Below are 24697 nucleotides of genomic sequence, written 5' to 3'. Positions count from 1 at the left end.
ACATTATGTGTTTAGCTGCTTGGGGTCCAGACACATCGTGAACGGGCCGTCTTTTTTGGCAGTTGTTGTGATAGAGCTGCACCCGTCCGTGTGATTTGAGACTTTTCGTATGACCCAGCATTTCTCAGTCTTTTCAGCTCGGCCTGCGGTTTTGGTTTTGCATGAAAGCTGCACCTATGTGGCGGATTTATGTGGGACTATGTATCTGCCTTGAGGTGTAGGAGAGCGCGTATCTAAGTCGTCGAAAGTATCAAACTGCGTTGGGAGCCGGTCCTTCAGGTCTTGTATGTCTCTCACCGGAGTGGTAGTGGTCAGCCCTTTGGTTCCTGTGGGGGCCTGAGGCTTTAGGGGCTGTGTGCCAGTGTAGATTTTGACCAAGTGTAGGGTGCGGCTCGTAGGGTACGTGCGGCTCGTATAGTAGGGAGCCCATTGATAGCTGGTCCTGGCACATTGACCACTTGGAACTTCTCACGTTGCCGGTCATTCTGCTGGTATACCCATAAGGTGTATCGAACCATGGCAGATGATTCCGGAAACATTATATGCCTTTATTGGGAGGGTTGGTTTCTCCAATTGTCTCCGTATTTTTGACGCATCAACGAACTGGTAAGGTATTTGCACTCGAGTTTGTGTTAACCTCGTTGCAGACATGTTGCTAGAGATGATCCGGACAGATCACATCCAGTGTTCGGCGGTGCTCAGCTGTTGTGCACATCATATGTCCGATGCTGATAAGGTAATGGAGTTGAATGTTTTGATGACTTGGAGACATCCAGTAGCCTGAAGAGGCCTTTTCTACTGACGAAGGTCAAAGAGTTTCATCGGCGAGGTCGGCGGTCAGTACATCGGTCGTCGCTGCTCTCGGCACTTCTCCTGGAGCTGCCGTATTAAAGTTGAAGACAATGGAGAAGATAATGCCGATCTTTAATCTTTCAGCTCTGAAACCGCACTGCCTCTCAGGGTATATGCACACAGCTAGCAGCTGCGATCTGTTCAGCACTACAAGGGCGAAGGCCTTCTTAACGATACCGAGGAGGGAGATTCCTCGTGTTGCACAGATATGGGATTGACGTCCTGGCGATGTTTGAAATATGGGCGTCTTTTTTGCCTTGAGCGGTGGATCTGTTTATTTGGTAGTGGTCTGTATTACAGTCAGCGCTGCGTGTGATGAGAACGCAGTTTCGTGAGGGTCTTCCTGTGATGATGAGATGAAGCTGAAGCCAGTGACGGGATCTGAGGTGCTTCTGCAGCCTCTGCCCATTCTCAGTTAGCTTGCCAACGCCAACGTGTGGTCAGATCCCACTCGGGCGTTGAATTCGCCAAGGAGGTACAGTTGTTCTACGACAGGGATACCTCTGATGGTGGTGTTGAGTTCCTCGTAGAACTGGTATTGGAAGAGGCTAATGTTGAGACGCTGTGCTATGCAATGGAGTATTTCAGTGGAGATAGGGCTGCTCATTTCTCCATTTTATCCCAGCACATCCTAACCGATTTGACCCAAAATGGATTAGGCTTACTTCTGACTTATTCTGATTGTTTATGGGCGATTCCACGACAACTTTACATTTTCAGGCACTTTGAGACACAAAAAGGAGTCGCACCACTAAATGCATTGGTTTCAAAAATCTATTTCAACATAATGAATACAAAGTGGTAAGCTTTTATTTGTGGGCTGTTGCACAACAGTTTAAGCTTTTTTACTTTCGATATATAAAAAGAACGTAGGTCTATGCATGATATTTTGGAGGTCTTGATTCAAAAGTCTCCTCAAACTGGGCATGCATTGATAAAAGTAATGCACACCATCTATTTACTGGTAACTAAACTATGTATTAGGCCAAAAAAAAATGATAGTAAACTGTTCTGCTTCCGGTTTCCCTACCTACCCTTTCTGACAGCCCCTACCCTAATTTGTTTTATGGGAAAAATGAGAAAAAAAGAAGAACCCAAACAATCAATTTGTCCCTTTCACCCTTGACTACACGCAGACGCCTCCATATATGATTGTACACAAACAAAAAATTCTTACTTACCAACCCTGTTTTCAAATGCCATGTAATGGGAAGCAGAACTATTTTTTTGGGCCTTATCAAGGTAATATGGGAAATCTTAAGTCCCATTTTGGCCCATACCCTAAAATGGTGATAACTTTCCTTACGGTAACTGCAGTTTTTCCACCTATAAGGAACAAGTGTAAGCATTTAAGATACTAATAATCAATTATAAAAAATAATAATCAATTGCAAAAACTCTTTTGGCATAGAATTTGAACCTTTTTCTCTGACTTAAAAACAAAATCTCACAATAACACATACGGTTTGCATGTTAAACAGGGTGCCAAACAAAAATACATGATTTTAGCCAAAAATCAGGGGTTTTTTGACCAAAAAAGTGCTTTTTGGCCCCAAAAACCACCCTTTACTACATTCCACGCCCCTGACATACCACTTAAATGAAAGATCTTGTTGTTCCCTTTCATTTGATGCGACTTTTGTTGTTGTGATGTTTGTAGTTCAGAAGATATTATCAATTGATATATATTTCATGTAATAATTAGCTGATGACGTCATAATGACGTCATACATGCCCTTCCCATCATCCAATTTTTTGCGTCCGTCTATTTTTCGAAAAGGTATACCATGGAGATGCTTTGGTGAAAAAAGGGTGCTTTTGTCCACTGTGTCACGATTTTTTCACTAAGGTACCTCACTATATTGGTTTCAAGAGTTTACAGAACTGATTATTGTAATTTATTGTTCAACATCCACTATTGAATGCAAACAAACCCATACATGCACCCAGTCATGCTATCCTATACTTAAGTTATGTTTCTATTGTTTGTACTCTTAACTTTTTTTCAACATGTCCCATGAGGTTTGTACACAAAAGCTCCTGAGAACTCGGCTCATGTCCTCTGGTTATTGTTACCACAGAAACCCATTGTTCCAAGTCCTCAGACATAAAGGACTACAACATCAGTCTTGTCAATTACATGCTGAGGACCTATGGGCTCTGTGCGCCAACAAAAGAGGGCGCCCTTTTACCTAGCAAAGACGTCCCATGGGCGGGACACATACATTTCGCTGGTTGACGCGCGCACCATTCCTTGTGTGTGACGCAAGTACACCAGGGGATTTGTACTATGAACACGCAGTGGCCGCGCTTCCCAGCAAAATATTGCAGTCAGGAAAGATGGCCTCGATCGGTCACCCCCAACTGTACTTTCTTTGCCGGTGAGGAGGTACTTGTGAACGAAGCGGATACTGACTGTTCCCATCATTTCATTCCTATTGTTTCGACTTAAAGGTTTTCCTGACATATCTCACAAGCATTGCACATGAAAAAAAAATGAACTGGGGCTTGGGACCACAGGGTTATTGTCCTCAGGTAAAGGTTTGTTCCAAGTCTTCAGTCTAAAGGAAAATCCATACACATGGAAAAGCAAATTAAGTAAAGCAGCCTCATTTGCATGAGCAAGTGATGACCTTCAACATACACCTTACACACAGAAAGTGACTTTACTGTATCGACTCCGTGTGTCAGCAAATGAGGGCGCTTTTTTAACCTTCTTTGAGAGGCCTGTGGACGGGACACACAACGTGTGCGTACTGCTCTGGTTTGCGCAAGACGTACGCACGACTCACTGAATTAGCCAAAGCTATTAGCCACAGCCTCTTTGCGTGAGCGTCAGGCGTCATCTGCGCGCAAATGCATTCAAACTTCTCTTTCGATGGTCTCCCAGACTATTCCCTGCCGACATGGATCATTCGAAATACGCAGTGGATGGACCCGGAACCAGTCTAGGTCTCCCCCAACTCGCCTTTTCTGGCTGTTGATGGGGTGCTTGTGCAAAGAGCCCATAGCTGTGGTTAATGGAATTCATGGGATTTTGGTACGAACCATGGCATATTGTGGTGGCGGTTGAGAATGCACCTCTGATGTTTGCTGTGCCTGTATCATAGGTTCCGGCTGGGCAGTTCTCTGGGCGTCTGTCACAGGTTCTTGGGCAGGAAATGTCCCCCTAGCTACAGTCAGATGCACATGGCTACCAGCTTGTCTGAGTACCATGGCAACCTGGTCAGAGTTCATGCCTTGCAGGGGCGTCTCACCGATTTGGAGAATAATGTCGCCGCTTTGTAGACGTCCATCCTGCATTGAAGAGAAGGGAATTGCTGAGATTGTCAATATGGGTGTGAAAACGCCTATTGATTGTTTATTTCATAAGTTAATTGTAGTTAGGAGAACATATTCACATTTGAACACATTGTAATTTAGCTAAACTAAAACCCCATGAGCATTTTTCATACAAAGTTTTTGGACTCCTTGGCTACTTAACAAAATGTTGATTATGGGGGCAAATTGGAATTGAGGCATTTGCATTTCGTAAGGTCATTTTTGTTTGTTTGATTAGTTTTGTTTTTGGTGGTTTGGGTTTTTTCTTTCTTTGCGCTGTCCTGTCACATCAAATTGTATTACTATTGTAAAACAGTGGAAACAGAATGGCATAAATTTGTTTAGTTATTGTAAAGGTTACAAGGGCATATTGAAATGAAATTCAAAAAGCAAAAACTTCCCAGCTAATTCCCAGCTAATTTCAGCAAGAAAAATAATTCAAAAAAAGAGGAGAAAAAAAGATGATGCATATGTTTCAGCTTGGATATATACATTTATGTAGATGTCCTGCATTTTTTTTCAAATTTGCATTAGTCAGGTCAACTTGTGCACTGCATGCACATCGGATGTCAGTCTTATTTTTAGTGCAACTGTCTTTTGATTCAGCAACCCATATGATAGGAACCCACCTTATCAGCAGTACCTCCTGGTAGAATGGTCTTCACCACGATGCCAACATCCTGAACTCCTACAATCCCAAAGCCTAGGCCAGACCCATCGTTGTACAGGTCGATCTGCTCAATGTTGTGCTGCGGTTCACCATCATCCTCAGAGATCATTGGCTATTCCAACATTAAGTCAAAATGAATGAGTAAGGAACAATTTGTGTGGGTTTGTATGAGGTAGTACTGTACCAAGATGAAAATGAGCAAACAGGATTTGAATGGACCTGAATTTTAAATTTGTTGACATGTTCAAGAAAACAAATTATGTTTCAAACTCAAAGGGTTAAAGCTGCACCAGTTTTCCACATCCATTGCTGTACATGCACCTTTGTTTAATCTCTTAAATTGTTTTAGAATGAGAATCTGTTGGAGAAAATTCCAAAACAAATATTGACTGAACATTTAAATTTCAACCAGAATCCCATAGTCAATAGTCAAATGAAAACATCCTGTTTTCCATTGTTTTACCTTATAAAAATAGAATGGTTCCACAGATCACCTGAGGAGGCCAGTTGAACCCATTTGGGCAATCGACATTAATATACTCAACGTTCAATTGTGTAGGATTGCGATAAAGGAAAATTGAATGTGACTGCACATAGATCCACTGGTGATGAATGAAGATGTGCAGTATGTTACTTACCTCTGGGCCAGAGTGTGGTTCATTGTTCTGATTCTCTGCTGAGTCCTTACTACTATTAGCACCCACAGGTATTTGGAAGACACCCCTGGCTACAACCAACTCCACAAGACCACTGACCTTCTGTAGCATCACTATGGCCTGGTGGCATCAAGCAAGGAAAAGAAAACAAGACTTATCTGAAAATGCAGCAAAGTCACCTGGCCATGCAATGAGCAATCTGATTGCAAAGGCGTTTCCTTATTGAAATTTTTCCTAAAAGACAAACCGAAGACCTACTTTTCTGAAGTTAGAATTCTTGTGGTTTCTGTTTGCGGTATCTTATGGGATGGCATTATCTATAATTTTGCCTACTCTAACAATAAAGGCATTTTGTTCTAGCCACAAACTTATGTTGGTGAGAAGTGAACCATGTTTACTTGTCATAAAGTATGCATGTACATGAATTAACACTAACAGAACTCAACCCATCACACCCCAACAGCATGTTTTGTTGGAATCTGTCAGGATGGGTACAGTGCCCCTAAACTGACAGTCTTTTACATTGGGTTGGCACAAAGTGTGCAGTTTCCCATATATGGTATTGGAATTTGCCAGGATGGGTATGGTTCCTAGTAAATCATGCTAGGGAGTAAGGGTTAAGCCTGACATGATATGGAGTATGGACACAGATTTTCTGAGCCAAGGCAAACTGCTTTCCAAAATTGGAAGAAGAAAAAAAAACAGTCCTTTTAATCTTCTCTCTACTTATGAAAACAATTAACCGAAATGTTTACAAGAGAAAGGACAACAACCGGGGTATGACTTGAATGATTAAGATCTAGAAAGAAAAGTGTGAAGTTTGCATTTGGTTGCAAGACTAATATTTATAAAAGTGATGTCATATGAACATACACTACCTCTTGATGTGACACACTAGCATCCAGTAAATGTCCATTGATGGCTAGGATCTGATCACTCTCTCGAAGGTCACCATTCCTGTCATGCACACAGCCAAAACAAAGTAATGTGAATTTGGAGAAAAAAACTCAAGCTCCTGAATACAGTATATATCTAATACATTCATACTTTTAAATTTAATAGGAAAATACATCATACTTTTTAAGGTACGTTGTGATGTGGTTACGAGCAGAGCATTTTTAAACCAAACTTACAAGAAATTTATTTTCAAAGTTTTAGCAATGCAAAATAAAAAAGTACTTTACCATACATGTCCCTTTTTGAACTTGGAGAATAGACATACCGGTATGTCAATTTTAGAAGTTGGCAGAAAGAGACCTATGAGTGGAGATGACACACACAATTTGGTACAGCATGAAAATCGTTTCTCGGTTTTGTACTTGGGTTACCTGAGGTGGAGGCCGGGCAACCACTACAACCTAGTAACAGTCTAGGACCACAATTTATCTAGCCTAGCCACTTGGACTTCCTTGATGTATTTTCCAGTCTAACTCACTTGTCTGCCACCCCATTAGGCTGAACCTGCTGGACAAAGATGCCAAGTTCTCCATGGTTCTCACTCTTTAGCCCCACCACGCTAAACCCTAGACCTCCCTTCTCTGGCTTCATTAGCTTGACTGTCCGCACCTCTCTGCCCATAGCCAACTCTGCTATGGAATCCAGCAGAGTGTCTACTTCATCAGTGTCTGAATGAGGGGCAGGGGGTGGAGCACTCTGTTCTGCAGTGGCTGACTCCACCGTAATAGCTTCATCTTCCAAATCAATCTTATTCTCATAGGCAAATGGATGGCCTGCTTGGCTGCTATCGGGAGACCCTGGTTCAGGTTTGGCTGGCTCTTCTATCAGGAGCTCTCCACTAGGTGTGAAGTCAAACTCTCCAATAGGTTGTCCTGGGGGTGTGGACTCTACATGATCTCTCAGCTGACGCATAGATTGCTGAAGGGTCAAGAGCTGAGTGAAGAGAGGACTCTCCATCATAGCAATCATGTCAGTCAGATCTTGGTCTAGCTCCATGTCTCCCTTCTGTTGCAGCTCATTCTGCATGCTATGCAGCAGCTCCACTGCATGTTGGGTATCTGACCAAAGTAAAGAAACATAGATGGTTGGTAGTAATTTCAACAAAAGGAAATTAAGAAAATATCATAAATCATAAATGTTCTTCCTTCTTAAAAATTCTTAAAATCTTAAAATGTCTAACCTCTTCCAAACAAACACATTTATATCATGGCGTTATCTTCACTTCTAGGTATACTATACCTAGAAGTAAAGATTTGATTCATGCATGCATAAAATCAAACAGCACTACAACTTCTGGAGTTAAATTTAAGAAAATTTAAGGCATAACTTTTTCAAGATATATGTACAAGTAAACTGCATTAAATACATCGTATGAATACATTTGAAGTATAAAATACCTTTAATTTTATATTATCTGAAGATATAACTGCATAATACTGAGATATTACTGGCTTACACACAGCTCTCTAAAATTGGAATTTGTTATCAAGGGAACTAAAGTTTAACCAATCAAAATTCCACAGACATGCCAAACATTTAATTGTAGAGGACGTGGCAAAATGGGAACACCAACATTGTTAACAGTCATAATGGAGCTTTGATTGCAAGACCAAAGTTCAGTGATACAGAAATATGCCTCGATGGAATGAATCAATAAACAAGTCCAACATCACTTTAGATGTCATAAACATCAACATGCTGGAACCTCCCATTAAATAAACACACATGACCAATATTGACTTTGGAATTCAACTCCAATTTGTAAATAGCAAAGTCCTTTACATGTTTCTGACATATAAAGAAAGGAATTTTTATAATTGGTCAAGACGCACATTTTGCTGGTTCCCACTCAATCAAGAGTGTAGAAACTTAACAGAATGAAGTGGGGTGTAGTTGCACGCAGGGTACGTACACACTGTCATGACTGTTTGTCAAAACAAAAAAAAGTTAGCTTCCAGCAGTAAGTGAAGAATAATTCAACAGAATTAAAGATCTTAAGATAATGAAAATAACTTGAAAGCAACCAAGATGACAGCATATTCCGGGAATCCAGCCGTGAGGACACTATCAGCGGATTTTTGAGATGATGAAGAATATATTGCACTGGCTATAACAATACTGCACTCGTCTTCAACCCGTACAATATTGTTATAGCTCGTGCAATATATTGCACTGGCTATAACAATACTGCACTCGTCTTCAACTCGTACAATGTTGTTATAGCTCGTGCAATATATTCTTGTATCCCCTCAAAGCCGTCCAATATTTAACATTTCACTGTCTACATTGCATCGTATATGCTGTGTTATACATGCAATAGGAAAACGTGTGGAATATGTAATGACCATCAGGTTTACTTAAATTAAAGATAATTTATCCCACTCATGCTTGTGGAAAACCCACAAAGAGTAAACTGGACACATGGGACACAGATGCACTACATAATTCTGTGCTCCATTCACTGTCACGAGATACCAGTAACTAATACCAACTTTCGCTATAAACAATATCAACTGGCATGACTGGGTGAAAAAAATGACATCCTACCTGCAACAAGTGCCATGTTGATTACAAAGCTGAAACTAATGAAGTCTAGTTATATCCCTCAATAGATCATCTGAGGCTGATCATTGGATGGCGCATGCAGTTGGCATCTGCAGTCACCTCAAGTCTTGTACCTGTATTTAATAGGAAACAAAAGCAGATTAACACTTATTACTGCCAGTGCCATCTTTAAGAAAACATAGACCTGAAGTTCCAGTCAGATTTCATCCATGTTGGCCACTTGCCATCTATGTGTAAGCATTGATTGTCAGAAGTTTGTGTAGAGAAGAGAGCGAGCAATAAGCACACTCATGAAAAAAACTATCCATAGTCAGGTGACATCCTACTGCATGGCTTATTCATTTGTTTTTTCATTGGTTGAAAACAGTATCAGTGGCACAGGCCTATCACATGTGTATTGAAGTTTATACATACATCACAGGTTCAAGAATATCATGAATGTTGATGGCCTGGGTACTTCACCCAATTGCTCAGAAAATGCAGTGTTGAAAGCACTCTGCAGTGCATGAGCATGAGCACTCAAATAAGATGTATGGATACACTTGTGCATGACCATTTTATATACAATGTACATGCAGACTGTTTCAACGTGGACACATGGTTCCTCCATGATGTTAGGGATTTGCCCTTTTCACCTTATAAAATTATCCAACAAATCTTTTTTGCTGTTGGATCTTGTTGGAAGCAGGTACATGTATTATGGTTAAAACAGTTTTTTTTTCAATACTACAAATAAACTGTAAAAAACTTTGCTTGCATGGTATAGTCTAGCACATACATGTACATGTACATCCCTCATCAACAACAATTACAAAGAGAGAGGCAAAGAGAACCATTAAATGTCACTTTGCCTGCAATCACAATGTGGGCATTGACAGACTGAGTGTTGAAACGTACACGTGTCTACCTGCAAAAATAAGTCACAATATAAAGGAGGGACTGGAGACTAGTCTACCCAATGATACTTGAGCCCGCATATGAACCAGTGAAATACATGTTTGTGTCCATCCCACCCAAAATGTTTGCTACATGTACCCTCTTGTTCTTGAGTAGAGTCCATTGTATTGACATTTTTGTAATAAAACTAGGAACATGTACATATTGTGTTGCACTAGCAAGGTAATAGCAGGATAACCACATGAACTAAGGCATATTAGAAGAACACCAACAACTAATTTAGAATTTTTTTTTTTTTTTTAAATAAATGCAACTTTAAAACAATTAAACAACGTTGTCATTACCACCAGCAGAAAAAAAAATCCTCTCGATCGATGCGCATGCGCATCAATTTTGCACATATGAAGTGAGACATTCCGGAACCAGGGAAGAGCTTATTGTGCACTTGCGCTTCTTTGTTGAATATTTTATATATTGTTGAATACTTTGTTGAACTTTTAAACTGAGGTTTTATCGTTGGTGATGTTCGAAGACAATTGTAACAACAGTTTTTGATATAGCATTTTTAGCCGAAACAGAGTTAGGGTCATTTCATATAAATAGTGGTATACCGGTAACTTGAACTGATTGAGCAACTGATGCAATGTATTAATCTAAAAGTAGTTTATTAAATTGGCTTACCAGTCAGTCAAAAAAATTTTTTGATGCTACATAATTTTTCAAACATGAAATAAATTTCTTTCGGTTTTGGTTCCACTTGTTTTTTTCTCACCCCGTATGTGTTTTTTGGGCAAAATTTATGAACATGACGAAACGAAGAATACATGTAGGAACTTGACAGGCTTAGCACGTCATGATCGCAGTGTGTGTGGTGAACCAATGATCGATAATCGCACTTATAGCTCTGTGTGCACTGTATACGAGTCACGTATTGTACACAAGTCATGATGTGTACACCCATCGCAACGCAACACCAACTGAGATAGATTCCAACACTGGTAACGTATGTCTCTCTGCCCCCCCCCCCCCACATGTACTTAATTTAGCAGAAGATACAGGTTTTAGGGAAGCACACAAACCCTGATGGCATTCAACAAGAAATTAATTTAATGGATTGAAACCTTTAGGATAATTATTTTTGTTCAATAAAATGCAGCCTAGAGTGTAAGCCTTAAGCCTGGACTGATCATTATTCATACTCATTATTTTTAGCCCCACAATGTTTTACAAAAAAGTTCACATGTAGGTAACACAAAGATAAGTTGAACATGGCATAAATAACCCATTGAAAGGCACTTGTGATCAATGCTTAACATCCTCTTCTCATAGGATGGGAAATAGTCAGGATGGTGACTAAATCCTGGCTGGATCATGTGAGATTTGAACTAGTTACAGAACCACCGCCCTGTAATCTTATCATGATTAAGTTTGGAGGCTCAGCAGCATTAGCAATTCAACATGTTCAAAGACAAATCAGACAGTGCATGATACCAGCTGGTACAGATGTATCATACAAAATGCACACATATGTAAACTGCACGTGGTGTATTACCATACCGCATTTTGCATGCTATAAATCTTGTCTGTTAAGTAAATGAGAGCTGAAAATGTGAGTCAACCTATATGAGAATGGGAGGGGGTGGGGCACTGGCACTGCCCCCCCCATGAAACCTTGTCGCCCCCCCCCCCCCCCCCCCCACTGAGATTTTGAGTTTCTAAAAAAATTATCATTGATCTACATGACGCCATGGGCGTCAATCCTGGGGGGGGGGACATGAAGGGGGGGGGACATGAAGGGTGGGGGACACAATATCAAATGTCCCCCCCCCCCCAGATTTTTGAACTCGTGTCTCGTTTACAGGGCCCCATTATGTACTACAATGTATCTTTTGCTTAGAAAATATTGGTTAAAGTGGTCAGAAATTGCCTCAGATAGCACCACAGAGCATTTAGAATCCAAAATTTTTCGGGGCCCTTAAGCGGGCCCCGAACCCCACGCCTAAAGCTCAGAATTCTGGTAGCTGATTCAATGACTCCAACCTCGAAAACAATGTTCAAAAAATTTTCTTATGCCTTTAGCTGAGAAAACCTCGAAAATTATGTTTAAATTATTATCTTTTGTGCTAAGATAATTATTGGTTAAAGTGGTAAGAAATTGCTTCAGATCACACCACAGAGCATCGAGAATCCAATTTTTTTCGGGGCCCTTACGCGGGCCCCAAACCCCACGCCTATAGCTCAGAATACCGATAGCTGATTCAATGACTCCAACCTCGAAAACGATGTTCAAATAATTATCTTTTGCTAAGAAAATATTAGTTAAAGCATGGGGAAAGTGGTAAGAAATTGCTTCAGATCACACCACATAACATCTAGAATCAAATTTTTTTCGGGGCCCTTAAGCGGGCCCCGGACCCCACACCGTAAGGGCTTCGCGCTTCGCGCTCGCATCAGTTCTGATCAAGGTATGTCCGCCCCCCCCCCACTTTTGAGAAGCGATTGACGCCCCTGCATGACGCCCCCCATGAAATGTTCCAGCCCCCCCCTCCCGCCCCCCCCCCCCCCCCCCCCCCCCCCGCGCCCCCCCACTGAAAAATTCCTGGCTACGCCACTGGGCACTGGAGATTCCGTCATTAATCATGGGCAGAGGAGTCAATTCCAGGAGTGCTGATGTTAGGGGATGTGTCTTTTCCCGACATTATGGAGATCTTCTCACTCCATATCCAGTTATATCACCAAATCATGTGGTCAACGTGCCTTCCAATTCACTGCTCCCAGAACGATTTCCTCAACCATATCAAAAACACTCCCACCTTGGATCAATTCAAACTACTTTCTCATTTTAGAATTTAAGCAGAAAGCAGATCAAACATTTTGACAACCGTGTAGTACATTTCTGCTTTTCAGACACTGGAAAAGCAGATTTTACTTTAAGCGGCCGAAAAGCGGCCATTTGCATTTCTGCTTTCAGAAGACCATGCCAGTAGAACAATTTGGCTACGACCATTGTTCAGCTTTCGGTTGGCTAAAAGAAGACTGAACACTTTATGTTAAAACAAAACCAATGTTACTGCCATATCTAATGGCACTACACCAAAATCGGCCAACATGGGCATTGATTCTGAGACTGAAGCATAAAACATTTGTAGCCTTTGCAGGCAAGTTTCGCGGCTAACTCCCAAAAGACTTCCAAGAAAACATTAGAATATTTCATTTTAGGGTGGACCTTGGTAAAGTGTGCTAAGTCTTATTTTATGTGTCTACGTTTATTCATGCCCCAGGTTGGGGATTTCGGTCACTCAATAAAACTGTTACCATTGGCGTATTGGAAAGGCAATCACTAGTGAGTGTGCCCGGTTCACGTACATGTACATGTATGTATCCTCTTCTCCTCCTATATCTGCGCAGATAAGGCTTTACAACCAAATAGCTTGAAAATAGCAAAGCAACCACTCTTTTCCTCAACAAAAATTATATTGTTGGCTTACAATCATCCACCATTCCGATTTATTTAACGAAGCGAAATCTCTTTGTGGTGAAAAGCGGGAAATTCCAAAGCGTGCAGTTTTGGCATTGTAGAAAAATTCCTGTCTAATTCTACGCAGTGGACGCTTCATGGAAAATCTTTGCTGTCTGGGCCATAGGGGGCCTAACATTTTTATCTATAAATGAGTTAGACTCCTTGGTTTTAAGAAAATATATTTCCTTGAGCTTTCAAACATATTTTCCTTCTTTTTCCTTTCTTTTTATCAATGCCAATACACTTTTAATAATTTCAAGATTAATTTCAATATAACAATGTATAATGGTTGAATCCTCAATACATTGTAGATACATGTAATTGTTAATTTACACAAAGGCATATTTACATACATTTTACCTATTTAATGTAGATTCCACTTTTATATTTTTATTTTGATCATCCCAATCAGCAGTGACAACTGTCAAGATGTTAGATTTTAATAGTTATGGGGAAAAAAATCAAAAATAATATAAGAAAAGTGTCTTTTTTTTGCACTGTAAGTTTTAGTATGTAGGAGCTGCAAAGTTTTATCAATGACACATTAACTATAATACTGACGATAGTGGGACATCATTTAAGAAAGGTCACTGCACTGTAAGGTCATGTTTTCTACCTTGGCAGGTCCGGAAGCATCAGCCTACAGTTGTAGTTAGTAATTAGCTGTAAAAGAAGACTTTTTCATGTTTTGCCTGAAATCCTAGTAAACCTTCACTTTCCAGTTTCCACATTTTTTCGGCTGCTGGTTAAAGTTTGTGCATCAAAGGATGCAATCCGAGTGAAAGTACATGTACGTCATTTTTAGGATGCAAGCGTTGCAAAATAAAGGCGAGTGCGTAGAAATACCGGTAGGGGCAGGTAGCTTACATGTAGCTTTAGGGGGTCTGACGATACATGTATGTCAGAGATTGTCATTTAACTTTTAACAATCCCCATGTCTTGGGTGGGGCAGCCTGGGGGGGGGGGGGGAGGAATAATGTTACATGTAAGTTAGCTGTAAGCTGGTAAGGCCTAGCCTGAGTACCGGTAACTCCAGCTCCAATGCTCATCAGGAATTTGATCTACATGTATATGTCGAATACCTGATGAGCATTGGAGCTGGAGTGGAAAGCTAGATTAGACCTACAAGTTACAACTTTTTCTACGCATTCACCTTTAATTTGAATTTTGCAACGCGTGCGTCTTACAAATGACCGTATGACGTACCATCACTTGGATCGTATCCTTTGAGTTTAATGCACAAACTTTAACCAGCAGCCAAAAAAATGAGGAAAGTGAATGTTTTACCAGTAAATCAGGCAAAAAATGAGAAAAAAAATTTGTTTTTTACATCTAATATTTTTAAGTACAAATGCAGGCGGATGCTTCTGGGCCTGCAGAAGTCGAAAATATGACCGCACGGTGACTTTTGTTGGTCTCCCTCTGTCTTTTAAATTATAGTTAACATGTACTTTTATGTTACAGTGCAACAAAAAAGACAGAATTCTTTATTATGATTTTGGATTTTTTTGGTCATATTTTATTAAAATCTGACATCTTTTCATTGTCTCTGTTGATTGGGATGATCAGAATAACAATATAAACTGGGATCTAAATTAACCCTAACCCTGCTGAATTCAACAGGATCCAACTATGTCATATACCCGATGGAGCCTGTTGCAAGAATGTTGCAACCTGATGCTACTTCAGTGGTAGCCCCATAAATGTGGCCTATTTACTGGACTGCCTCCGTAAACATAGGCCACACATCCACATGTACAAAAATCGTGTTGACTTTGCCAAATTTTGATTTTCACATTTAGGCTTAGTTTGTAGGGTTTTTTTGCTTTAGAAGCATACTCACCCTCTTTATAGTCTAATCAGAAAGTGCTGCCTTTTTCAGATGTATATTTTTCGTGAAATTTCCAGATTCATTTTTACACGTTTGCGTATCAAAATTTCAACATGAAATTTCACAAAAATTAGACATCTGAAAAAGGCAGCACTTTCTGACTAGCCTATAAAGAGGGTGAGTATGCTTCTAAAGCAAAAAAATCCTACAAACTAAGCCTAAATGTGAAAATCAAAATTTGGCAAAGTCGACACGATTTTTGTAGATGTGGATGTGTGGCCTATGTTTACAGGGCAGTCCAGTAAATAGGCCACATTTATGGGGCTACTTCAGTGGTTGTGTACAAAGTCAATGGAGAGTCAAGAATTTTTTTTAATTATTTCCAAACAAAATTGGAAATGTTTCTCAGTCCACTCCCAGGTTCATTTCATGTCTTATCATCATTTTTGCTATGACTGACCTTCATTCATTGAGATGATATACGATTATGAAGAAAAAGGCAGCGTCAGGTTGCAACATTCTTTCCTGTCCCGGTACATGTACCATGCCTTTATTTACGGAGGTAGTCCAGTAAATTGGTTACATTTATGGGCTTAGCTACTTCTTGGTTGCAAAGCCTTAATTATCTGCGCAAATACTTAGGCAGATCATGCAGATAGGAGGAACAAGTTCAACATTTTCAAAACAAAACTTACCAATTACTGCCTGCAGATTATATATGGCTGACTATCGGATAGCAAATGTCACTCGGAGTCATCGGTCTGTGTATGTCAATTTAATGTTCAATTTGAATGTTGGGCGCAATCGGCATGATCGGTGGCCTATGGACTGATGGAAGGAAATGCTTGACTTAATTCCGTCGATTACGCGATCTAGCCGCTGGGGAGTAGCTCCGGTCCGGTATCGACTTATTGTACTTTCGATTCTAGTAGCCGATTAAAAACAAGAATCGCTACCAATTGTCATACTTTAACGTTGTCGACCCCGGAAGACCGAATACACTAAGATATCGATTAGCTGATCTGGAGTCGTGTACGGTGTACATAGTATGGCAGACATTGGCAGACCGTGTAAACATTCCCTCACAATGAATCATGCAGGTGTGGACCTACATTACACCTAACCATTCAGGTATCCATGCTGTTGATTACGTTAACTTTTTTTGCAGTATTTATCCGTAACTTTTTCCTGAACGTTTTATGGTAATCCCTTACCTGATTTCATCAAATGATCAAATCTTCGTCTGAACGAACGTAACGCCGGTTTAGCTGATGTGATGCACACAGCAATGAACGTGTGATTTCGATGTTGTGCGCTTTCTTGCAATTTGCGCAATCTTAAGAATGCGCGCTCATTCTTAAGATTGCGTGCTCATTCTTAAGATTGTGTGGGCATATGACATGCCCAATTAAAGAATTTTGCGCAATCTTAAAACATTGCTCGGCATAAACGTATTGCTAATGCTATAATATAAAAAAAAACGAAGTGGCTATCGTTACGGCAGTCGTTGTTTAGCGCCCTCTACGATACTTTTTTGATACGCACGCAGGTATATAATTATTTGTTTCCACACGGTTTAGCGAGTAGTACGACAGCTCAGTCGATAGAGGGTAGGATTTTGCACCGCGAGGTTGCGGGTTCGAATATCAGTTTTGCACTCAAATTTTTTCCTATTCTAACCTGAGGCTTTGGAGGATTTTTTTTAAAAGGGAAATAAAGTCCAAATTTCATAACGTTCAAATTCACTTTTTTCCTTCTAATTTTATATTTTCTTGTCATGTTTTTATAAAAGTTGCAGTCTACCGTAACGATAGAAAATGGGAAATGCGTTACGGCTGCCGTAACAATAGCCACTGCGTATAAAAAAAAGCCTGGGGAAATAATTAGCCTAAAGAGAAAAGAAAATGATTTAGGGCCTAGGGCTAGATGCTTCTGTACGCGTTTAAATATGATAATTTGAATTATCCTCGACCCTCCATAATCTGCGGAGGTAACGCTTGCAATGCGCACGCATTATCACACACAAATTTAAGGTGAATGCGTAGAAAGAGGACTGTGTAGCTTCAGGGGGTCTGACGATGACGATAAATTAAAGCTATTTTTATTGCTTTTTTTCTGCCCCCCTCCCCCTCCCCCAAGGGAAGTTTTGTAATAACGGAGGACTGGGAACTAGTCTGGAAATAGTCCGAGTTTTAAACTAGGACTCTCCAATTCCCACTGAAGCCTACAGGGGCGCATCAGGCAGTTTGAAGACTGTAGATTTTGATTGGGGGTACGAGTGAAAATGGTCAAAAAAAGTTATTAGTAACGCAATAAGGCTATGTACCTAGGACTCTACTATCGCCTGCCCATGTCTAAATGTTAAAAAAGGCGATTCGTAGAGTCCTAGTTACTCAGACTAGTCTGGAAAGTGCATTGTTTAGCCTAGACCCTGCATCATATGCAAACCAGGGCAGTTCACATATTTTACATCGTATTTCAACAAATAACATCACGCACCCCAACACAAATATTTATCACTCTGTGTGGATGGAAGGCACTTAGGTTCTCCATAAGTTCTCGTAGTGTTTTCCTTTAACACCATTGTTCCCCCCCCCCCCCCCCCACTTTTGTTATCCCAAAAAATCAGAATTCTTTCCACTACTCTTATTATTTCCCATCCACTCTATTATTTCACATTCACTCTACTACTCATAATTAAATCTTTTCCCAAGTAACCTAGCATTTTTTGTGCAATAGTAGTCAGTATAATTATTTAAGTACAGCCCAAGAATCAATTAATGAGAATGCAGCTACATCGACAAGATCAGTCTCTTGTTGCGGGTTCTTAAGAATGTGTGCTCAATCTGAAAGATTTTTTTTCTCGAAATTGCGCAAGGATCAATAACGAATGTCACGTGATGTGAGTTCCGCCAATCAAATGACAAGGATTTATGTATGTAGGTTATATAAAATACTATAGTACCAGTGTTTATCTGAATGAATTTGAAGTTTTTCAACAAAGAGTCTGGCAACACTGCCTGAGGAAAATGTGGGAAACATCAAAGTGCACCACATTGTGGGACTCGACTGTACTGTACTACATAGAAAAAGGTGTTGGAAAAAATGCCAAATTACATGTAAAGGCCTACATTTTAAATCTTGACTTTTTTCATTTCAGGTGTGGAGTTGTGTGCTGCATTTTTCACTAACACGCATCAGTGATCAAGATATATTTCATTGCAACTGGTTATTCTTCATCTAAATGTGCTACCATGGAGTCACTAGATATCCAGCATGTCAGAAGGAAGACTGTTCATGTAGCTGAACCTTACTTCGGTGTGAATTCCATGAGTGTTCAACTGATATACAGACAATTTCTTGCTGCAACCTTTATGGTGGGGCTGTTCCTGTGTTCATTTGCTGAAGGCTCTGAAGATAATGTCAAGTGCAACAATCTCCAAATAGGACAGTATCCTTTTTCAAAACAATCAGTGAAAATTGTGTGCATCTTGAGTCTTTCCAAATGAGCAAAAACCTGAAAAGAGTTCCATACCTGGACATCACTTGTCACCCCGTGCTCAAACCCTATGAGACTGTTCTGAAAAATTCCAAGTGTTTTCTCAGTAAGTGCTTCAGTTTTTTCCCTGCTAAATTTGACTTTTTGGGACATGTTATCACTTTCTTACGGCTGATACCTGTAGGTCACCACAGGGAAATAGTAGAGATGTCCATGTATAGAATTCTTCCCAAAAAGGTTACCCCAGGTATGATCATGCCTGTTTTCAACATGCGCGTCGAGAACATTTTGTGTGAGAAAATGAATTTACGGGATTTGTTACACTGTTGGTCACATTTGTATTGTTGTTGACCCTGACCCATGGTTTATGGGGGGGAATACAATTCTGGACAGATCTTGAAATTTGCTCAGAATCTGCATGAGTTGAGTTTGGCCAAAAACCACTGACTTTCATGTATACACTAGAGGCAATAAAACTGTTTCCTGTGCCGACCATGGGTGTCCGTTACCTATAATGACACTAGAATGAATACTTAATTGGCACAGTTTACATGTATACACAGCTCTGCCTGAAGTAGATTCTTCGTTTGAATTGCATGTTTTTACTAGGAGTTGACCTTTACAGGTATTTGTGGAACTTAGTACCTTATTTTCCAGCTTGGGAAAGATTCCCATACCTGGCCATCACATGTCCTGAAAATTTAGCTGGGGAAATATTGAAGCATTTACTGAGAAAACACTTAGACATTTTCAGACCAGTCTCATAGGGTTTGTGCACAGAGTGACAAGTGATGTCCAGGTATGGAATTCTTTCCCAATCTTGAAAAAATGGAAGTGAGTTTTTTCTCCAACCAAGCAGTGGTGAGCACCCCTCGGTTTCATCATGTTCATCTACTCTTGTGATTTTCTCTGTATGAGAAAATTCATGTTCATCACAGCCTCACCAAATATGTGTATTGAATAGTGTATTTTTCCCTACTTCTTCTGGTGACTACTACTTCAAAAAAGATAGAAACCTGCATTAAACTTATCACTATCAGAGAATACTATCAACTGTAATTTGACCATTTGAAACGGTCGGGTTTTAGTTTTTACCAACAACTATCAATAAGAAGTCTTTGTCCCCAATTTCAGAAAAGCTGTATCGAAATCTGCAAGAAGGTTCCAGGTAATTCAACCTTAAAAATGTTTAAGACCAGGTACCCACCATTTTTGGTTGGGTATCTTGTACATGCGTATCTGTCCAAAACCTAGTGCTGACCACAGGATCTAATTTTATGAGCTGCAACTACATGTACTCCCCAGATTATGGCGGTATAGCTTTTACAGTCCAACAGTCAATGTCTTCTCCTTGACATATTGCAAGGTATGTGTGTGAGGATCCGGTCATAGACCCAGAGACACAAGCTGCAGTCAACTGTCTTCCAGAGAGGCTAGTCACAGGTACAAGGGTGTAGATTTATTGCCATTGGGGTGGGGGGGGGGTGGGAGAATGACAAGGGGTTGGGGGTCTAGATGCATTTGATGCATTTTAAACTAGAGGCATGAATGTTTCTGGCCAGTAGCATGAATTAGACCTTGTGCATTATTACACCAAGTTCTTCCCTAGAGAAAAGGCCCACACACTGATGTCACTTGGGCATCTGATCAGTGTGTGCCAAAAAGCCACAACTTCCCCTCTTCAAAGATGCACATGGTCTTTCTCATTCTAAAGTTCAAGATCAGATAGATCTGGATGATCAGAGACCTAGGGATGTGGTTGCTTGACTTACTAGGGTCACACTAGTAGGATAGGGCTGGATGCCATGCAGGCTAGCTCAACCCTGTTCTGATGCCAGAAATGTGTGTTGATTTTGCCAATTGAAGCATGCCAGGCTGCAGATAAGGATTGCTTTCCCAGTAGACCTGGTAGAATGATTCATTTCTTTAGCTTTATCACATGGAAGTAGCAACTGCTTCATTAAAAGAGAGATAGGAATGTATTGTTCTGTATGTCAGTCATTGTAAAAGAATATAAGGTACATATGTCAGCATCACATTACTCACCCGAAAATCCTGTTTCAAGCTCAACACTTTCAACTCATTATTCTGAATAGATTCATTTGAGGCTATAGCAATCAACAGTAAAGTGTGTACTTGTTGGTTTGTGTCCACAGTTGGCTGCATGCCAGTGGCTGGTACCCAATGTGATGGGGAGATTTACAATGGCTCGACAGTTGCACCAGATTTAAAGAGAATGGTTCCCTGTAGATACACGTAAGTCATGATGTATCTGAAGTACAATGATGTCACACCCTGTTCACTTGGGACTTATGAAATGGGATTTAGTTTAACAAAGTTACTCATAATGTTGGCTGGGCCGTCAATATCCATATTTTACACTGTAGTAGTAATGTGAAGCTGGAGGGATGTTGTTATTCCCTGTATCATTTTTTTTTTTTTTTTATTTCTTTCTGGTAATGAAACCGAGGATTCCTCAAAAGTGCCCTAAGCACTGTAGCTCGAAAGCCCGAAGAAACCTGTAGAGAGAAGACGATGAGAAGAAATTACAGTTTGGGAGGTGGGAGGAAAAGCCCAGAGGAATATTCTGGGGGAAACCCACGGAATCAGGTAGGGACTGAAAACCCAATCCACATATTGGCCCGGGTGGGATTCGAACCCGGGTCACAGCGGAGGAAGGCGAGGAAAGTACCGCTACGCCAACCTGACTCCCCATCATCTGTCCAGGCATCCTTACAGTTTCTGAATATCTTCCTCATTGTTTAATAAAACTGGGATCAATGCTTTTTGATTCCCTCAAACTTCTAAATGATTACTTTGATGTATACACTTGATTATTTTTAGATGTTATGTTTACAATCACGTTTCACTATCCTACATTGATAATGCATGCTCATGGGAACATTTACTGGGATTAGATGCAAATCTCATCAAAGACAATGCAAGATTGACATCCAAGACCTACTGCTTACTAATATCAAACCACTTGAGCTAGCAGGGGTTAACATGCACCTGGCTGTGTGGATGCAGGGGATGGTTGGCTGAGTGGCATGTGGTAGATTTTGTGCAACGATGTGATGTCAGCCTGTGTTATAGTATCCCCTTTTTGTCCTGTCTATCTAGGACTGGTTACTCCTACAATACCTCGCTGCTGTTGTCCATATTCCTGGGCATGTTTGGTGTAGATCGTCTGTATCTAGGCTATCCTGCACTAGCTCTACTCAAGTTCTGTACTGTGGGTCTTCTCTTCATTGGCCATTTCCTAGATGTCATACTTATAGCTTTGCAGGTATGTATCCTTGAATCCATCCCATAGAGTGACACTATAGAACTCTTAAATAAATAGAACTGTAGATGTGATTTTAATAGGAGGCTCTCTGAATCACACCCAAAGCCTAGGACCAACTGGCTAACGAATGAGCCATGTTGTGTCCCCTGTCAAGACGGCACAATAGATTGTACGCTTTGGGGTTTTTTTGGAGGGAGGGTACATGATGTTGGACACTTCTGTAGATAAAATCACATCCATCTAATCTCCTCTCTATTATTGAATTCAGAAATCATAGTACTCACAATATTGGTTCAACTGCAGAAAGATTGGTTCATAATTCCTGCAAATACATTCTGCAACATCACAAATTTGACATCTTAAAAGTCCGCTGTGAAATATGCTGGAGTTTAAATGCATTCAACTTTTGCAAATTCTCAGCTCAAATACCAGTTCTCATCTCCAATTTATGTTGGCATTTGCTTCTGTGCCAAGTATGAAGCTATCTTTGTAACTTTGGCACACAATCAACGTCATCAATCATTGTCATCAATGCAGGAAAAAAATATGCGATAGAAAAATCACAATGTCCGTTAACATGTCTGAGCATCAAATGTTTGAGAGCATGTTCATGCATAAGTCAGATTAGTTCTGTTGCTTTCATTCGCACAGTGAGAATTTATTTTTTAAAGGGAGTTACTTTCTTAATTTAATTGGGCAGTTTTTGAAAAAGAATTGATAATTGTACTAGAAAGCAGGGGAGTTGCCTTAATTGTATATTCCATGAACATTTACACAATTTAAAAAAAAAACATAATTCATTTTGTAGCATCAGTTGGCACTTATTTTCAATTACACATCATTCCTTTACCAAAATGTGCAATGTGCCTGAAGTTGAAACTAATTATAACAATGTTTGAATATAATGTTGCCTTTCTTTGTTTGTGCAGGTTGTAGGCCCAGCTGATGGCTCAGATTACATCCTTGATTATTATGGACCTGTGCTTCAGAAATCAAATCTGGACAATTATACATATTACATGCCTAACACTGACTGAACCGTGTCAACATGTCAAGGAAACTAGCCAAGGATGGCATGGAAACTGCATCGTCTTATTTTCAAGACTCCTCCATATGGTGACGTTCTCTCTGTGTTTGAGATGTGACAAGAAAAACTTCCAACATGATAAAGAATGATAAGAGATATTTGTAAAAAAAAAAGAAGAAGACACTCTTTTGAGTTTTCAAGGTAATAAACTTCAGAACAATACAATGGATGATAAGATCTTCAGTTGGGGAATAACATTGAAGAGGGCCCTGTGTGGACAACAAGAACAATTTTGCCTGAAGATGAGAACATCTGAACTTCAGCTGAGCTCATGAGCCACGATAGATTGGAATCTTTGTCATAGAATTTGATGACATTGTGATCTTGATATAGGCTTGATCAGCAATGAACAAAGGATTGAGTGACATGAGTAGGAGTTGAACCCATTTTGCTGCAGTGGAAACCAAGGCAAGTGCTACCTGTGAAACCATGACCTCCACACAGTGACAGACTGGGGCTCAGTCATATCCACATACATATGATTTTAAACCATGGTGCAAACGTGGAATGTAAAGTACAGTACTTGTAAATGTATCAGAGAAAATGGTTGCAGTATTTATGGAAACAAGTGAAGTGGCAGTTGAACCTCCATATCACGTGTTTGATCAAAGCTTCATGCTCCTCATCAATTCAGACCTCCCTGGTCAATACTTCAACAAAAACAGAGAATTTCTAGAAAGAGAAAGGGCTGAATTTTAATTTGAATTCATCTCTTTTAGACGTGGCCATGTGATGGTATTTTGTAAGCTTGCAACAATTTTAAATTTTGGTATCAATGTGACTTTGTGTTGCAGTATATAAATATAAAAAATCCAACATATGTGGTTATAGACCCTATTTGTAGATTACGTGAGTGGGGCTTTTATTATACAGTTTGAAGGGCATGCCTTGTAAACTGCTTTTTGGGGAAAAGTTTGACAAGACTGGACAGATCATTCCTTTTAGCTTTTGGGGGTTTTTTTTTTGGGGGGGGGGGGGGGATAGGGTCCCCGATAGACTGCAAGTGGACCTGGGCAGGCAGACTCCCTGTTTCTACAAAAATTATTGAATATTCAATTTAGCAGTCTGCACAATTCTCACCTATTCATATTTTTGGACAAACTTAGTTATAATGTATTATACTGTTTTGCAAACAATCTCTTAATAAAGGAAATAAATGGTAACCTGTGGTTGCGGCTGTTATTGTGTCAACATTTTATTTTGTGGTATTTTAACAAGTTAGTTGAATAGATTTTACCAATATATAAAAATTAATTTATGCTGATTTTTTTTTTCGAAGAGTACACAAGTAGTTCATTGTCTCTATTAAAACATTTTCAGTATTTATTTTTATTTTTTTTTATTTTTTTTTTGGGGGGGGGGACTGGACCCAAAGAGCCAGACGATGGTGCTATGAATGACTAAGTCACTGACTGGACTGATTAGTGATGAGTCACTGAGTATAAGTAATCTCATGGGGATGTGGATGTCAAGTATTACAAAGAATGAAACAAGCGGCATCGTCTGTGATGTGGTAAATTGGAATTTATAACGACCACCAATAGGTGGCGCTA

The 24697-nt window shown here is 40.0% G+C and overlaps 2 protein-coding genes across 3 annotated transcripts in view; one reads left to right on the top strand and one right to left on the bottom strand.

Annotated features, from left to right (window-relative positions):
• The window catches only part of LOC119743017 (multiple PDZ domain protein-like), a 57236-nt gene extending 40636 nt beyond the window's left edge, over nucleotides 1-16600 (bottom strand). Inside the window, exons 1-7 of one of the 2 annotated variants that reach the window (XM_038219326.1) lie at nucleotides 16484-16600; nucleotides 9004-9134; nucleotides 6935-7514; nucleotides 6378-6456; nucleotides 5482-5619; nucleotides 4803-4955; nucleotides 3901-4149 (exon numbers count right to left, since the gene is read on the bottom strand). In XM_038219326.1, coding sequence (XP_038075254.1) covers nucleotides 3901-4149; nucleotides 4803-4955; nucleotides 5482-5619; nucleotides 6378-6456; nucleotides 6935-7514; nucleotides 9004-9019 — 1215 coding nt within the window. In that variant the 5' untranslated portion in view covers nucleotides 9020-9134; nucleotides 16484-16600. Of the gene's footprint in view, nucleotides 1-3900; nucleotides 4150-4802; nucleotides 4956-5481; nucleotides 5620-6377; nucleotides 6457-6934; nucleotides 7515-9003; nucleotides 9135-15964; nucleotides 16164-16483 lie in introns of those variants that run through there. The other variant, XM_038219325.1, reaches the window with a different exon arrangement.
• LOC119743018 (TM2 domain-containing protein CG10795-like) lies at nucleotides 16298-24313 on the top strand. Its single transcript, XM_038219327.1, has 6 exons — nucleotides 16298-16400; nucleotides 18430-18720; nucleotides 20135-20211; nucleotides 20925-21024; nucleotides 21892-22057; nucleotides 22987-24313. The coding sequence occupies exons 2-6, from the start codon at nucleotides 18524-18526 to the stop codon at nucleotides 23092-23094; spliced, it is 648 nt and encodes a 215-aa protein (XP_038075255.1). The 5' UTR covers nucleotides 16298-16400; nucleotides 18430-18523; the 3' UTR covers nucleotides 23095-24313.
• The last annotated feature ends 384 nt before the right edge of the window (nucleotides 24314-24697 follow it).

This window comes from Patiria miniata, unplaced genomic scaffold, assembly GCF_015706575.1.
Source record: "Patiria miniata isolate m_02_andy unplaced genomic scaffold, ASM1570657v1 HiC_scaffold_6, whole genome shotgun sequence".
NCBI classification, from domain to species: Eukaryota; Metazoa; Echinodermata; class Asteroidea; order Valvatida; family Asterinidae; genus Patiria; species Patiria miniata.
This window is presented reverse-complemented; position numbering and strand designations above follow the sequence as displayed.